Here is a 15,293-nt window from a genome sequence, read left to right on the forward strand (position 1 = left end):
AATTCCTTGAGGATTTGAGATTTTCACTCTCTTAATCTCCTAACTCAATAAAGCAAACACTCCCTGCCATAAATTAAATACTTTTATTAAAGGGTCCCCTCCCCATTCTCTTTGATGTGGGAATTGAGGGACCTATGAACTCCCAGGGATTGAGTTGTCCGCATGAGGGGATGTACCCCACTCCCTGTCATAACTTTCCGTTACTGCAAGGAGGTCCAGTACCCACTCAGATTTGCTGATTCTTAGATTCTAGAAACTTCTGAAACCTCTGGCTTGCCTGAGGTGGGGTTTACAGCCTATTAGCTGAAGGAAATGCTTCCTTTTTTTTCCTCTTGGTACTGGGGATTGAACCCAGGGGCATTCTACCTCTTGGCTATACCCCCCAGCCCTAGTTTAATTTTTATTTTGAAACTGGTTCTCACTATGTTGTTGAGGGTCTCGCTAAGTTGCTGAGGCTGGAAAAGAACCGGCTATTCTTCTGACTCAGCCTCCCAAGTTCTGGGATGACAGGTTTACACCAGCATGCCTGACTGCTTTCGTGTGTGTGTGTGTGTGTGTGTGTGTGTGTGTGTGTGTGTGTGTTACTAGGAATGGAACCCAGGAGCATTATACTCCCAGTCCTATTCTTTTATTTTATTTATTTATTTATTTATTTATTTATTTATTATTATTATTTTTTTGGTCGTACTGGGGTTCCTGGAAGCACTTCTACTTCTGGGCTACACTCCCTACACTCCCAGACCTATTTTATTTTTGGAAACAGGGTCTCTTAAGCCAGTGCGGCTGGCTTCGAACCTGCGCGATCCTCCTGTCTCTGCCTCCCAAGTGCGGGGATTACAAGCGTGCGCCACCGCGCCCGGCACGTCCCAAGCCCTATTCTATTTTTTTTTTTTTTTTTGCACAGGGTCTCACTAAGTTGCTGAGTCTGGTCTCAAACCTGCGATCTCCCCTCTTAGCCTCCCAATTACTGGGATTATGGGTGTGCACCACCATGCTTGGCTGTTCCTATTCTTTTGATGGGGACCAAATAGGCCTTGACCAGGTCTGGCCCAAGCACCTCTGCTCTTGCGGTTTCCATGGAGGAGGACCCAGTGCAGGTGTCCTGAGCATCGTGCACTTTTTGGTTAAGAGTCAAACTCTTCTAATTTCACTGGGGGTTTGCTGGTCATACTTTGAAAGGTTATATGGAAATGAGGTTAGCTAGAAAGATTACAGGAGGGTAGAAACAAAGCAAAGAAAGGGGTGTCGAGGGAGAGAGGCCCCTCAGCACAATCTTCCATTGCCTGCTGTGCCCAGATTGGCCCTTAGCCAATCCCTCTCTGGGATCTGCCTGGAAATGGGTTCAGCCATTTGGACTCCTAGTTACCACTTTTTCCCCCTTTGTACTGGGGATTGAACCCAGGGGCATTCTATCTCCAACTCCAGCTGAATTGCCTCCCTATCTCTGTCTTTTCTAGAAGCCAAACAGAGTCCCTAGAAGTCGGAGGGGACAGAGAAGTGGCTGAGCAAAAGGAGAAACCATGACAAAGAGCATGAGTTCTCAAGCTGCAGAGTCCGACAGGCCCAGGCTGGGATTTAGACTCAGCTACCTGTATACTCTGACCATCAGCAAACTACTTGTCCTTTAACAGTCTAGAATCCTCCATAAAGTAGGATAATAAGCCCGTTCCAAGAGGTCCCAAGGCTTGTACTCAGGACCGGCCAGCTGTGGGGCTGGGGACTCATTCCTCCCCAAGGCCTGCGGAGACTTGCTAGTCCATCCAGTGGCCGGCCTTCCAGATGCCCGGAGTGTAGACTTCTCACTCTAGGCAGCAACTGCCCAGGCCAGTGAGCATGTGGGTGGGGGAAGAGCCCAGGCCACGGGTGTAGAGAGCTCTCTGGCTGTGGCTGTCGGGGTGGCCACACACAGCCAGCCTTGGGCACAGCTGGGAGCTGGTCCATGCATTCCCAAGTGGGGCACTGCTGTCTCTGAGGACAAAAACTGGTTCTTAGGGGAGAAAAAAAAAAAAAAGAAAAAAAAAAGTTAACTGGTGCAAAGCTCAGTTCTATCTGACAGATCTTTTCTCATTATATCTGACAGTATTTTTCTCATTAGAAAATAAGTCAGGCGAGATGGTGCATGCCTGTATGGGGAAGATCGCAGATTCAAGACCGGCCTCAGCAAATTAGTGAGGCCCTCAAAAATTTAGCGAGATTTAAAATTTAAAATTAAATTTAGCCAGGCGTGGTGGCGCACACTTGTAATCCCCGCTCTTGGGAGGCGGAGACAGGAGGATTGTGCAGGTTCCAAGCCAGCCGCACTGGCTTAAGATACCCTGTTTCCAAATAAAAAGTATAAAATAGATCTGGAGTATAGCCCAGAGGTAGAAGGGTTTCCAGGAACCCCAGTACCACCAAAAAAAAAAAATTAAATTTAGCAATTTAATTTTTCAGTATTAAAAAAATTGGCAGGCGTGGTGGCATACACTTATAATCCCAGTGCGTGGGAGGCTGAGACAGGAGAATTGCAGGTTTGAGGGTAGTCTCAACAAGTGGTAAGACTCTCATTAGCCTAGCGAAATAAAAATAAAATTGGACTGGAGGTATAGTTCAGATTTAGAATGCTCCTGGGTTCAACTCCCAGTGCCACCAAAACATAATAATACTAAAAAAAAATAAAATAGGGTTGGGGGTGTACTTCGGTGTTAGATTTCCTTGGTTCAATCTCTAATACCAAAACAACAACAGCAACAGCAACAATAATAATATTAAGTAATTCATGTAATTAATAATATTAATTTAATTAAAATAATTAATTTAATAAAGTTAACTAACCCGTCAAGTCACAAGTTTTCAACTCCACGAACATAATAAATACTAACATTTTTTTAGTTTTTATAATGGCCTATTTGTTGCTCAACTTAAGCTTTTATACATGTCTGGGACATGGGATAAAATGGGTTAATATTGGTCTTTCTCCTGGGAAGAAGGGGTATAATAAAAAACAAAAAAGGATGAGAAACATCAGGGCAGACTCTACCAGACCGTCCACATCACCCCCGCCAGGGCCCTCCTGCTCTTGCCGTTCCTTGGGCTCTCTGGGGCATGTGGCATGGGTGACCAGCATAGCTCAGCTCAGAGGCTACTCTGTCCTACCACTGGGGACAGGGGCAGCACCAACCACTCTTTACCCTGACCCTGACCCTCCCTCAGCTCCTGTGACTTCACCACGAGGAAACCCACCTCTGCCTTCTGCGTCTCCTATTCCTTCTCCTGTCCCGGTGTCCAGAGCTTCTCTCCTCTCTGTGCTTTCCCCAGGGCCACACCCTAAAGCTCGCTCTGCTTCTCCAGCCCCATACGCTGCCAAGTCCCTTCTCCTCAGTGGCCTGCTAGACCTTTCCATCTGGATTCTCCCTGCCACTGATTCGGTGCACCTGACACACATTCTCCTTCTTCCAGGAAGCCCTCCTGTCTACTGCAGCCTGCTTGCTGGGTACTGTCCCTGTAGAGTTCAAATCACTTGAAATTAAAGAACATATGCCTTTGTGGTAACCTAGCAAGACTCTGTTTCAAAATAAAAAGGACTGGGAGGTAGCTCAGAGGCAAAACACTCCTAGATTCAATCGCCAATAACATGTCTGCACGTGCACACGTACACACACACACACACACACACACACACACACACGAAAGAGAGAGAGAGAGGAGAGAGAGAGAGAGAGAGAGAGAGAGAGAGAGAGAATGCATAAACATACTTATTCTTTCAGGATCTCAGATTTTCATTTGTTTGAGGATAAAGACAAAGTCATACGTTTCCTGTTTGATCCTTAGTGTTCAACATAGTTCTGGACACCAAGAAAGGCAGGTGAGAGGGTCTTTGTGGCCCAGCAAGCTCCCTGGCAGAACTCAGTATGCAAAGTCCTCCCAGGAGGGTCCTCCTAGCCTGGCCCCAGGGACACGGCGGTGAGAGGCCCCTCCACCTGGGGCCGGGCTCCGTCTCACCTGGCAGATTCCTTCCATTCCATCTGGTCTCCATCGTGCTGCAGCGTGTCCATCTCTGTGAAGAGGGTGGGGTTGGGAGCCTCATCTTCCTCCCCCAGGATGTCCTGGAGCTGCTCAGCAGCTGGAGACCCTGCAAAGAGAGGGCGGGACAGTGTCAAGCGCCCTGTGGAAGGCAGCAGACCAAAGAAATGGAGCAGGAGCCAAGGGGAGGGGAAAGTATTTCCTATTTCAATAAAGCAAAGCCCAGCTTCTGGTGACGCTGGATGCACATAACTTGGGGTTGGATGTGGGTGAGATATTCTTCAAGATATAAGAGATGGAAGGATCTGAGCCGTACGTAGACTCAAGGTCTTGTAGCTGACAGCATAGAAAGATGGAAGATGGCCAAAGCCAGGGAACAGCAATAACCAGGAAGAGAGTAGAAAAGGGAAATGAGAACCATTCTGAGCCGACTCCGGCATAACAAACCCCCTTTTCCCACTGGGCCACAAACCTGTCAATTCTCAAAGGTGGTCATGAAGAGGCAGTCAGCCACTAGAAAGGACACGATGCACCAATGTGTGCGAGGGCCCAGCTCCTTCACTGGCGGGGTGGGCCTGTCTCCTGAACACCAATGGAAGTAGCTTCCTGGGTGTCTCTCTAGAAGCTCAGAGCTCAGCATCGCAGCTCTGAACATGAACCATTCCCCAAACTCACTTCCTTCCTTCCTTCCTACCTTCCTTCCTTCCTACCTTCCTTCCTTCCTTCCTTGTCCTTCTTAGTCCTTCCTTCCTATGTACCAGACATTGATCTAGGTGTTGAAAAACAAAGCTGTAAAGAAGACCCAAGTAGCCAGTTGTGACAGCACAGGCTTGTAATCCCTGTATTCGGGAGGCTGAGACAGGAGGATCGCGGTTCGCGGACAGCCTCAGCTACTCAGTGAGGCCCTTTGCAACTCAGTGAGACCCTGTTTCAAAGTAAAGAATAAAAAATAGGGCTGGGAGTGTAGCTTGGAGGTAGAATGCCCCTGGGTTCCATCCCCAATAGAAAGAAAGAAAGAAAGAAAGAAAGAAAGAAAGAAACCCAAGTGTTCTAGCTCTTACGCTTCCGTTCCATGGCAGACAGAGAGTAAACAAGTGAGCAAACCCATAAACAACCGTTTCAGGTAACAATAAGTCCTCTGAACCACACAGTGTAACAGGAAAACTACAGGAGAGAGGATGGTCACAAAGGGACTCTCTGAGGAGGGCCGTGGCTTGGGAGATGAGAACGAGTGTCCTCACATCTGCAAGAAGAGTGCTCCAAGTGTTCCAGATACCCCGTGGTGGGAATGTGCTGGCCAGCTGGGTTGGACCATGTGTGCAGAGCAGAGAGAAGGATTACGTGATGTCAAAGTGGTGACCAGAGCCTTGGCTAAAGGCATCCCTGTCCACCACCGCACAGGCTGGCGCCCCGAGGCGGGCATCACCTCACCTGCCGTTCTCTCTCCTCCACCTCCATGTCACGCCCCCTCCTCGCCAACCCCATTGCCTGAACCTGATTCCATCCCCCATCAACTGGGCCTCATCAGGTCTTCCCGCTCCTCCCACTCTCTGTGGCCTCAGTGTATCATTCCCTTTGTCTTCTTTCTTTTCTTTCTCTCTTTCTTTCTTTCTTTCTTTCTTTCTTTCTTTCTTTCTTTCTTTCTTTCCCTTCCTTCCTTCCTTCCTTCCTTCCTTCCTCCCTTCCTTTTTTCTTTCACACTAAGGATTGAAGCCAGAACCATATACCTCTGAGCTACACCCCTAGACCTGTTTTATTTTTTATTTTGAAACAGCATCTCACTAAATTACTGAGGCTGGTCTTGAACCTACGGTCCTCCTGTCTCAGCCTCCCAAGTACTGGGATTTCAGGCCTGTGCCGCCATGCTTGGCTTGTCTGCCCATATTTCTCAATGGGCCCCCAATGGTTGATAATTTTACATACCCTGTCATTACACCTCCCACTCTCTTCCCCTTTTATTTCCCATTAAAAGCAGACAGCAAACATCCAAACAAGAATTCACTGGCCCAGTCTTCATCTCTGCAAGGGTGGTTAGGAGTTGCCGGAGGACGCAGGATGTGTAATGGACTTATAATCCATCTGGACATGAGTACGAACCCCAGAGTTGCCACTACTCATGAATAAACTCAGAGTGAACAGGGTTGCTAGGAGGAATAAATCATGTAAGGAGAATAAAACCCCTGACAGGTCTTAGGAGGCAGCAGGAGCTTAGCTCCCCTCGTCACCAAGCCCAGCACCCAGGCACACAAGCCCTGCTTAGAAAACCACTCGGCTGGGCAAGTGGAGGGCTTCTACCCTCAGCAGGGCTCGAGGGCAGCAGCCTCCCACTCCTCCTCGTCAGCTCCTGGCCCGCGGCCCCCCACGCCATGCACTCTTCTCTTTAAGCTTCTCAATCCATCTCCTCCCCCACTTCACCAAGAAAATAAAGGCTCCCAGGCGTGAAATCTACCATATTTCTCTCTTTGTCCTCACCCCTGTTGCCATCCATTTTGAAAGAAAAGGAGTCCTTCCCCCTGCCTAACCCCAGGCCCATATGCTTCTCTCTGCTCTTACCGTCTCCTCCCCATCACAACAGCCTACAGTCCCCACTGTCTCACGATAGCCCAGCCATCCCCATACCCTGGGTGGCAGGAGAGATTGCTTTTAAAGCATTTCAAACATGTTCCTGTAGTGGACTCCTGTGAATCGCCATGCTCTCTGGGCAGCCCCATAAAATATTGTACAAATGAAGTTGGAAATAATTGTATTAGCAGAAAATACCATTAACTTATCTGTATATAGGTCAGTGGACCTCATTTATTTAAATTGGTTTTATTTCCAAAATTTTCTATTGTTTTTGATTCATTTCTTTTTTGTTGACTTACTGATTACTGACACTTATTAGCAGTCACTAAAGGTTTAAGAAAATTTTATAGAGAAAACCAACAATTGGAAAACCTCTATTTTTTCTTCAAATTGAAAGAAGACTATGGCTACTTAATTCTGAGGGGCCACATCAATTCTCCATGAGATCAGAGTTCAATAATAATTATTATTTTATTATTATTTTTGCTTAGCTAGCAATGGGACCCAGGGTCTAATGCATGCAAGGAGGTATTCTACCACTGAGCCACACCCCTAGCCCTGGATAACTACTTATTTTTAATGTTGATTCAATCTACTATCCAGGTGAAAAAACCTTCAATGGCTCTCCATTGCCTAAAGCCTAGGGTTGCTGCTGACAGGGCTTAGAAACATCTCTTGATATCTGGCCCTAACCTGTTTCTCCAAGGTTTTGGAGTCCCTCACCAAAAGCTGGTAGTTCCCAGCAACCCTGAGCACCAGCTGCCTCTGACTCCAGCCACATCAGACCATGGTTCTGAGAAGAAGGAGGAGGAGGAGGAGGAGGAGGAGGAGGAGGAGGAGGAGGAGGAGGAGGAGGACAAGCCACCCCTTGGGCCTCTGGGCCTTCCACTCCACAAGTCTGGAATCCCCTTTCCCTTTCAAGGCCAGGAAGAAGGCAAATAAATACAGTGACCGTGGAGAGATGAGACAGGGCAGAGGGCACCGTGCCTGGACCAGCCCCGCCGGGGGCCAGGCATTACCTGCTCCCTGGAGCGGTGGAGTGCTGGGGTCTCCGGCTGGTGGTGCTGCCTCAGGCCCCAGCCTGTTCCTGCTGCTGCCACCCTGGCCACTGGCTGCCTCCACGGCTCTTACACAAACAAACTCACTTTTGTTTCCAGTTAAGCTTCAAGGGAGGTGTAGAGGGGGGAGGAGGAAAAGAGGAAAGGAGGGAGGGAGGGAGGGAGAGAGAGAGAGAGAGAGAGAGAGAGAGAGAGAGAGAGAGAGAGAGAGAGAGGAAGCTCTCAGGTCCTGGAGAGAAGGGCTCAGTGGTCACTCAAGCAGGAAGCTGTGGGGGGGGGTGGCAGGTGAGGACCTGTGAGAAGACTGACAGAGCCGCCCTCCCCTTCCCCAGAAGCCGTTCCTCCCAAGTCTGGAAGCTGCAGGAGAGTCCAGGCACCTCTGCGCAGGCTCCTTTATAAAGGCAGAGGTAGGATTTGCCTTGAGATTCCCCAGGGCCTCCTTAAGAGGCGAGCTGGCTGGAGAGCAACCTCGCAGGGCCCCTTCTCTCAGCCAAGCAGTCAAGCAACCAAGAGGTGGGTTTTTGGAGGGGTCCTTGGTGGGAGCTCAAGGCAAGCCGTGTCTGGTCAGTCGTGTTCCATGTAGCTGGTTTCTCTCCTTTTCCAACTCTAAACACAAACTCCTGGTCTTCTTCCTGTTCTCCCACCTCCAAGACAAAGGGCCAAGCGGTATCACGCAGTCGGTGTGTTTTCTGAGACGTCAGCAGGAACTGGTCACTTCAGGGCGTTTGGAGAACCCCACTGGGAAATTATTTTGCTCCTCCGGAGAAACTCCTAATCTCCTGAGTTTGGTTCAGCAAGTGCTTACTGAATACTTAGAATGTGCCAAGGTTGATTAGAGGTCACCAAGAGGCAGCTGCTCAGAGGCGCTACAAACCCCTAATTCACCAGGTCTTAGAGCTGGAAGGGAGCTTAGTGATGGTGATGTCCAAGCACTTCATTTCATGGATGAGAAAACAGACCTAGTTTACACCGTAACAGGCTTCTCAGACCCCAGTGCAGGTTAGTGAGGTCTGGGGAGGAAAGAGGGCCAACTCCTCCCCATGTCCTCTACACCCACACTTTCATACCCAAGACTCAAGGATCAAGCATGCCCATTTTAAAGCTGGAGAAATTGAAGCAGAGGGTCAGGGTCACATGTGGAATACTTGGCTCCAAGCAAAGCCGCCACTTCATAGACCCCCATCACAGGTGTCCCAGGAGTTGCCTTCGTAGACAGTGAGGGGCTGGGCTCCTCCAGGGTCCTGGGATCTACAGCTTGTCCCGCACTGTGGCTGAGGTTGGTCCAGGCCCCTCCTGCGTGCTACGGATCAGCCACTGTGGGCTACGCCTAGTCAGGGGCCGTGGGTAATATCAACACCCAAAGAAACAGGAGCAAAGATGCAAAATGACTCTCTGTGAATGTGAGCTCAGGCCTGGGTTCAGCTCCTGGCGCTGCTAGTTACTAACAGTAGGACCTTGGCACGGCATTAAGCTCTCAGAGCCCTAGCATCTATAAAGCGGGACTAAGCATGCCTGCTCCTCTGGATGATGGTGGGGATTAAAGGAGATGGTATATGGAATGGGGCCGGCACAGAGCTTGGCATGCAACAGTCACTTAGTACAGGAGATTGCTACGCTTGTTGTGGCCAATTCCAGGGGTTCAATCCTTTTCAGTTTCTAAATGCCCCAGCTACTCCCAGGCTACCCCTGCCATTCCACCTGCTGCCCTGCCCCTCCCCCCATGCCTCCCCTCCTGTCCACACAAGCTTTTTAGCTCACCACATGCTGACTCTAATGCACTGTAAGTACCGCATGTCACACGCTAATCCGCTAATGATAAACGCCACAGGTAACAGTCGCTCTGTTCCAGAACTAACAGCAAAAGTCACATCTGGTGGGCCCAACCGTAGGAATGGACTTAACCAGCAGTTGCTGGGAGAAACATAAACCCATATACACGCTTCAGGAAGCATGCTAAAAGAAATGCACCGAACGGTGTTATTATACTGGGTGGGGACTGACTAGTTATTACATGAGCAGGTCACAGAATGATCTAGTGAACCAGTAAAGCCAAGTAGACTTCAACTCCTAGGAAAGATTCAGGCGGACCTTATGACCACAGGAAATCCTTACAGAATCCCCTCTCTTGGGTCCCATGTTGAATCACTCACTAGACCATCCGCGTAGGAGGTCAGGGGCCGCCTTGTTTCCATCACACTGCCGGCCACTGACACAGGGCTTGTAGCAAGGACGCTCAATAAATAGTTGCTGGGTGAGTGAACCTGACGGGTGAACGCTCGTGAGCACATCAGCTGGAATTGGCCAGGGCAAGAAGAGAACCAAGGACAAGGAAGCCGAGCTGGGGTTGCACAGCAGGAACTGCTGTGAGGGCTCAAGGAAACAGAACTGGAGCGGGAGACAGACCTTGAGGGTGCGGAGTCATTCTTGCCGATCAATCGATCAATCGTGTCAAGAGGGCCTGGGGTTTGAAGCCAGGGGCACTTTACCACTGAGCTCCATTCCCAGTCCTTCAATTGTTTTTGTCTTCCTTCCTTCCTTTTCCTTTCTTCCTTCCTTCCTTCCTTCCTTCCTTCCTTCCTTCCTTCCTTCCTTCCTTTCTTTCTGAGATAGGGTCTTCAACCTTGTGATTCTCCTACCCCAGACTCCTGAATTGTGGGGATTACAGGCATGCACTACCATGCCAGGCATGAAGTGGGCCATTGAGAGAGGTCTCGGAAGACCCAAGTCCTACTTTCAGGTCTTTTTCTCTGAAGCTGTACATGAACTACAAATGTGCTCTCTGAGGGAGGAAGAGGTGAGACTCTGCCCACTTGTGTTTATGGGCATCCCTCCCCTGGTAGGGAGCTTTGAGGATGTCTGCCCAGCCATCCTCAAAATGATGACCTGCTGGAGGCAGTCTTTGGGTAAGACGTGACCTATGGCCCTGGCCACAGTTAACTGGATCAGAGGCTGTTAATTTGATACCTGACCCAATCCTGGAAATTCTGAATTGGGGCTCTGAGTTAGTTAGACTTTTCCTGATGGTTTCTAGAAAAGAGCGCATATATACTGGAAGCTTAGGCCATAGACAGGCAGAAAGGGCATGGTGGTGCCCAGCTTGTTGGTGCTCACCCATTCCTGGAGAGCCCAGATGATAAAAGGTGATTGATCGTACCGCATCTGTTATTCATAATTTAAGATGCATAAAATGTTACCAAGAGTCTTTCATTTCCCCTTGTCCTTATTGTTTTGTTTTAGTGAATATCAATGCAGTAAAGATATGATCCCTGAAAGCACAAATAGGAGGTTGCTGCTTCTCCTTTCTAAACCAAGGGGGAGCTCAGGAACCAAGCCACACACAGCCAGAGGAGACCCTAAGGGCAGTGCTGGTGAGTCAGGATGCGCCAAAAGTACGCTAGGAGGCCAAGACTCAGAGAAAGGTGGCCAAAGGGAAATTTCCAGTGGCCAAAGATGTTTAAGCATAGGAATATATAGTAGCTCTTTTTTTTTGTGGTACTGGGGATTGAACCCAGGTACATTCTACCTCCAAGATATACCCCAGCCCTATTTTTTTATTCTTTATTTTGAACCAGGGTCTCAATAAGTTGCAGAGGGCCTCAGTAGCAGGGGCTAGCCATGAACCTGTGATCCTCCTGTCTCATCCTTCTGTCTCAGTACCCCAAGTCCTGATTACAGGAGCGTATCACCATGCCCACCAACCTTTTGGGGAATTTTTTTTTTTTTTTTGGTGGTACTGAGGTTCCTGGGAGCCCTTCTACCTCTGGGCTACACTCCCGGACCTATTTTATATTTTTGAAACAGGGTCTCTTACACCAGCACGGCTGGCTTCGAACCTGCGCGATCCTCCTGTCTCCGCCTCCCAAGCGCGGGGATTACAAGCGTGCGCCACCACGCCCGGCCCTTTTGGGGAATTTTAATTTGCTTTTCTACTCCCTTCTTCCACTAGAAATGCATAAAAGGTCTAAGATAATTGTCATCCTTTCTTTTTTTTCTTTATTCCCCTCTTTAACAGTCTCTCCAAGATTTTTTTTTTTGGGGGGGTATATGTGTGTACTGAGGATTGAATCCAGAAGCATTCTACTTTCAAGCTACACCCCCCCAGCCTGATTTGATCTCTTATTTGGAAACAGGGTCTTGCTAGGTTGATGAGAGTTTCATCAGAGGGTTTTCATCAGCTGAGGCTCTTTTAGAACCTGTGATCCTCCTATCTCAGCCTCCCAAGTGCTGAGATTATAAATGTGTGCCACCACGCTGGGACCTCCAAGATTTAAATTGTAAGCAAAGGTAAGGAAGCCACCCCATTTTAAATCTAAAAAGAATCAAATCATCTCTGTTCTGTGTTTAAAACACAGCCAACCTCAGAAACTCATTAGTGAGCCGGGTGTGGTGGCACACGCTTGTAATCCCAGCATTTGGGAGGCTGAGACAGAAGGATCGTGGTTTGTGGCTAGCCTCAGCTACTTAGGGAGGTCCTTTGCAACTCAGTTAGACCTTGTTTCAAAATAAAGAACAAAACATAGGGCTGGGGGTATAACTCAGAGGTAGAATGTCCCTGGGTTTCATCCCCAGTACTACAGAAAGAAAGAAAGAAAGAAAGAAAGAAAGAAAGAAAGAAAGAAAGAAAGAAAGAAAGAAAGAAAGTCCTTAGTGGAAGAGATGTTTTAGAGAGGAATTGGTCTTCAGTCCCAACCCTTGGTCCTTCCCATCAGCAATGGGGAAAGAAAAAAACATCCCTTTAGTTCAGAAGCCTTGGAACCAGATAAGGCTTCAATGTCTGGAGAGAAAACAGCCTTTCTCTCCTTAGTAACTGATTTTGTGGTGGTCTTAATCTTTAGTGACCCTAGTGTAGTTCAGCTCCTAACAAGAAGCAGCAGCTGTTCACATGTCTTTATGCCCCTCCCATCAGAAGGATTTTATAAACTCAGCTCCAAAGAGGACAGCCAGACTAAACAAACGACCATTTATAGAGAAAAAAGACTTGGGGCCTATGCTCTTGGATTGGCTTAATGTGTATAAAGTAAAACAACTATATGTTAAGTGCCTCCCAGGCAACAGGCACCATATAACGTATTTAACACCTGTTTATATTTTGTTTAGTGACACGTGGCAGTCTGGCATGATCAGCCATCAGTGTGCCTGGATTGGGTTGGTTTTAGCACAGAAAGGTCTATCTCCCGCATCCTGAGAAACACCTCGGTCCTGAGGAGACAGAGACAGTTGGCCGCCCCCATGGTCTTTCACCCTGCGGATGAGGATACTGAGGGTCAAGTCTGCCCACCCAGGTTGGGCTTGGCAGACCTTGTTGGGTCTTGGCTCCAATTCTTGTTAGCTTGGAAAAGCAGGGAAAGAGACAGACAATATGCTGCGTTTGCGGTGTTATTCCCTACCTATCTCTTTCACCATCAGGTAATTTGGCTACTTGGAAGGATGTAATTCTTTGCTGGTTTCTGCCAAAGACCAATGATGTCTTATAAAGGAAAGCAGCGATGGTGGAGAGGGCACACAGGCTTTTGAGTCAATACACCTGCTTTAATGTCCCAGTTGCACTGATTGTCAGCGGCATCCGGCTCCATTGCTTTAATCTGAAGACAGGAGGATATCTCCCTTTTAGTGTTGGCATGAGGATTAATGGAGAATATGTATATTACCTGATTTCAAACTATATTACATACCTATCATAATCCAAACAGCATGGTACACCAGCATAAAAACAGAAGACACATAGACCAATGGAACAGAATAGAGAAATAAACCCATGCATATGTGGTCAATTAATATTTGACAAAAGTGGCAAGAATACACCTTTGGAGTGCATCCTTAGGGAAAGGATAGTTACTTTAATAATTGGTGCCTGGAAAACCTTATGCATAAGAATGAAACTAGACTATTATCTTATACCACTCCAAAAAAAACTCACTCAAAATGGATTAAAGACTTAAATATAAGACCTAAAACCATAAAAGTCCTAAAAGAAATCAGGGAACAAGCCCCTGCGTGTTAGTCTTGGCAATGATGTGTGTGTGTGTGTGTGTGTGTGTGTGTGTGTGTGTGCGCGCGCGTGCGTGTGTGTTACTGGGAGTGGAAACCAGAGGCTTTTCTACCTCCAGGCTATACTCACAGGCCTATTTTATACTTTTATTTGGAAATAGGGTCTCACTAAGTTGCTGAGAGTCTGAGTAGCCAAGGCTGGCTTCGAACCTGTGCATCCTCCTGTCTCGGCCTCCCAAGCACTGGGATTACAAGTGTGTGCCACCAAGCCCGGCTTGGCAATGATTCTTTGAGTATGATAGCAAAAACAAAAACAAACAAGCAGAATTTCACCAAACTAAAAAGCTTCTGCGAAGCAAAAGAAAGCAATTAAAAAAAAAACAAAAAACAAGAAGCTAGGCACGGTGGCCCACATTTGTAATCCCAGTAGTTGGGAGGCTGAGACAGGAGGATCACAGGTTTGCAGCCAACCTCAGCAATTTAGCAAAGCCCTTTGCAACTTAGTGGTTCCCTGTTTCAAAAACAACAAAACAAATAAAAATTAGGGCTGAGGTGTAGCTCAGAGGTAGAATATTCCTGGGTTCAATCCCCAGTACTACAGAAAGAAAGAAAGAAAGAAAGAAAGAAAGAAAGAAAGAAAGAAAGAAAGAAAGAAAGAAAGAAAGAAAGAAAGAGAGAAAGAAAGGGAGAGAGAAAGAGAGAAAGAAAGAACTGAGAGAGGAAAAAAAAGAAAAGAAAAGACAACCTACATATACAAAATTACCAATTCCAGTTTCCAAGATTTGCTGGGTGAAGGTGGGGGATTACCCAGTGGAGAAAGAAAAAAGAGTTGTGTGCATGTATATTTCTGGCACTCTGAACCCCAATATTATGTAAAATCATTACCAAATTAAAAAAGACAACCTACAGAATAGGAGAAAAGTGGTTGCAAACCATATATCTTTCCCTGGCTTTGATTCTCCCAGTCACCTTCTCTAGATAATCTTTATTTAATCTGTTAAGACTCACCAGTGTCACCAAGACGCCAGTGCTGTCCCCACCCCACTCCACTCCCCACCTGGGTCTGCGTGAGCCTCCTGTAACTCCCTGTGTGGGTTGCCAGCCCTGAATCTGACACTAATTTACACTTATCTCTTTGTGGGCCTGTCTTCCCCAGGTGCAGTGGGTTTCCTCCTTGTGTCTCCAGTGTGATCCAAAGAGAAGCTGGGAGGCAAGGGGCCAGCTTCCACGCACAGGATGTGAGAAGAGCCCGGAGGCCTGGGCCGGCCTCTTCCCTGCCCCAGACCTGTCGAGGGATCCTGGGCCAGCAGTTGCCTGTGCCTTGACTTCAGTAAGAGCAGGGACGTCACGAGGCTCTCTAGGTTTGTATGTGGCCCAAGAAAACATCAGATTTCTTTAGGACAGCGGCCCTTTAACCAGGTGCACTTTGGATCCTGATAGAAAAGTTTAGACACCCAGGTTCATCTGACATGTCAGACAGCTGGATTGTGTATTTCAAAACCATTTGGTAGCTGGGCGTGGTGGCGCACGCTTGTAATCCCCGCCCTTGGGAGGCTGAGACAGGAGGATCGTGCAGGTTTGAAGCCAGCCTCTGCTGGCTTAAGAGACCCTGTTTCCAAGTAAAATAAAAAATAGGCCTGGGAGTGTAGCCTGGAGGTAGAAGGCCCCTGGGTTCCATCC

The 15,293-nt window shown here is 47.9% G+C and overlaps 1 protein-coding gene across 4 annotated transcripts in view; it reads right to left on the reverse strand.

The window, feature by feature from the left end:
- SLC4A5 (solute carrier family 4 member 5) overlaps positions 1 to 15,293 on the reverse strand; it is a gene marked incomplete at both ends in the record, with an annotated part of 91,180 nt that overhangs the window by 62,816 nt on the left and 13,071 nt on the right. For 3 of the 4 annotated variants that reach the window (XM_080711013.1, XM_080711015.1, XM_080711014.1), the window contains one exon: positions 3,982 to 4,111. In XM_080711013.1, coding sequence (XP_080567139.1) covers positions 3,982 to 4,111 — 130 coding nt within the window. Of the gene's footprint in view, positions 1 to 3,981; positions 4,112 to 15,293 lie in introns of those variants that run through there. The other variant, XM_080711016.1, reaches the window with a different exon arrangement.

Source organism: Muscardinus avellanarius (assembly GCF_963383645.1).
Source record: "Muscardinus avellanarius genome assembly, chromosome: 15".
In the NCBI taxonomy this organism is placed as follows: Eukaryota; Metazoa; Chordata; class Mammalia; order Rodentia; family Gliridae; genus Muscardinus; species Muscardinus avellanarius.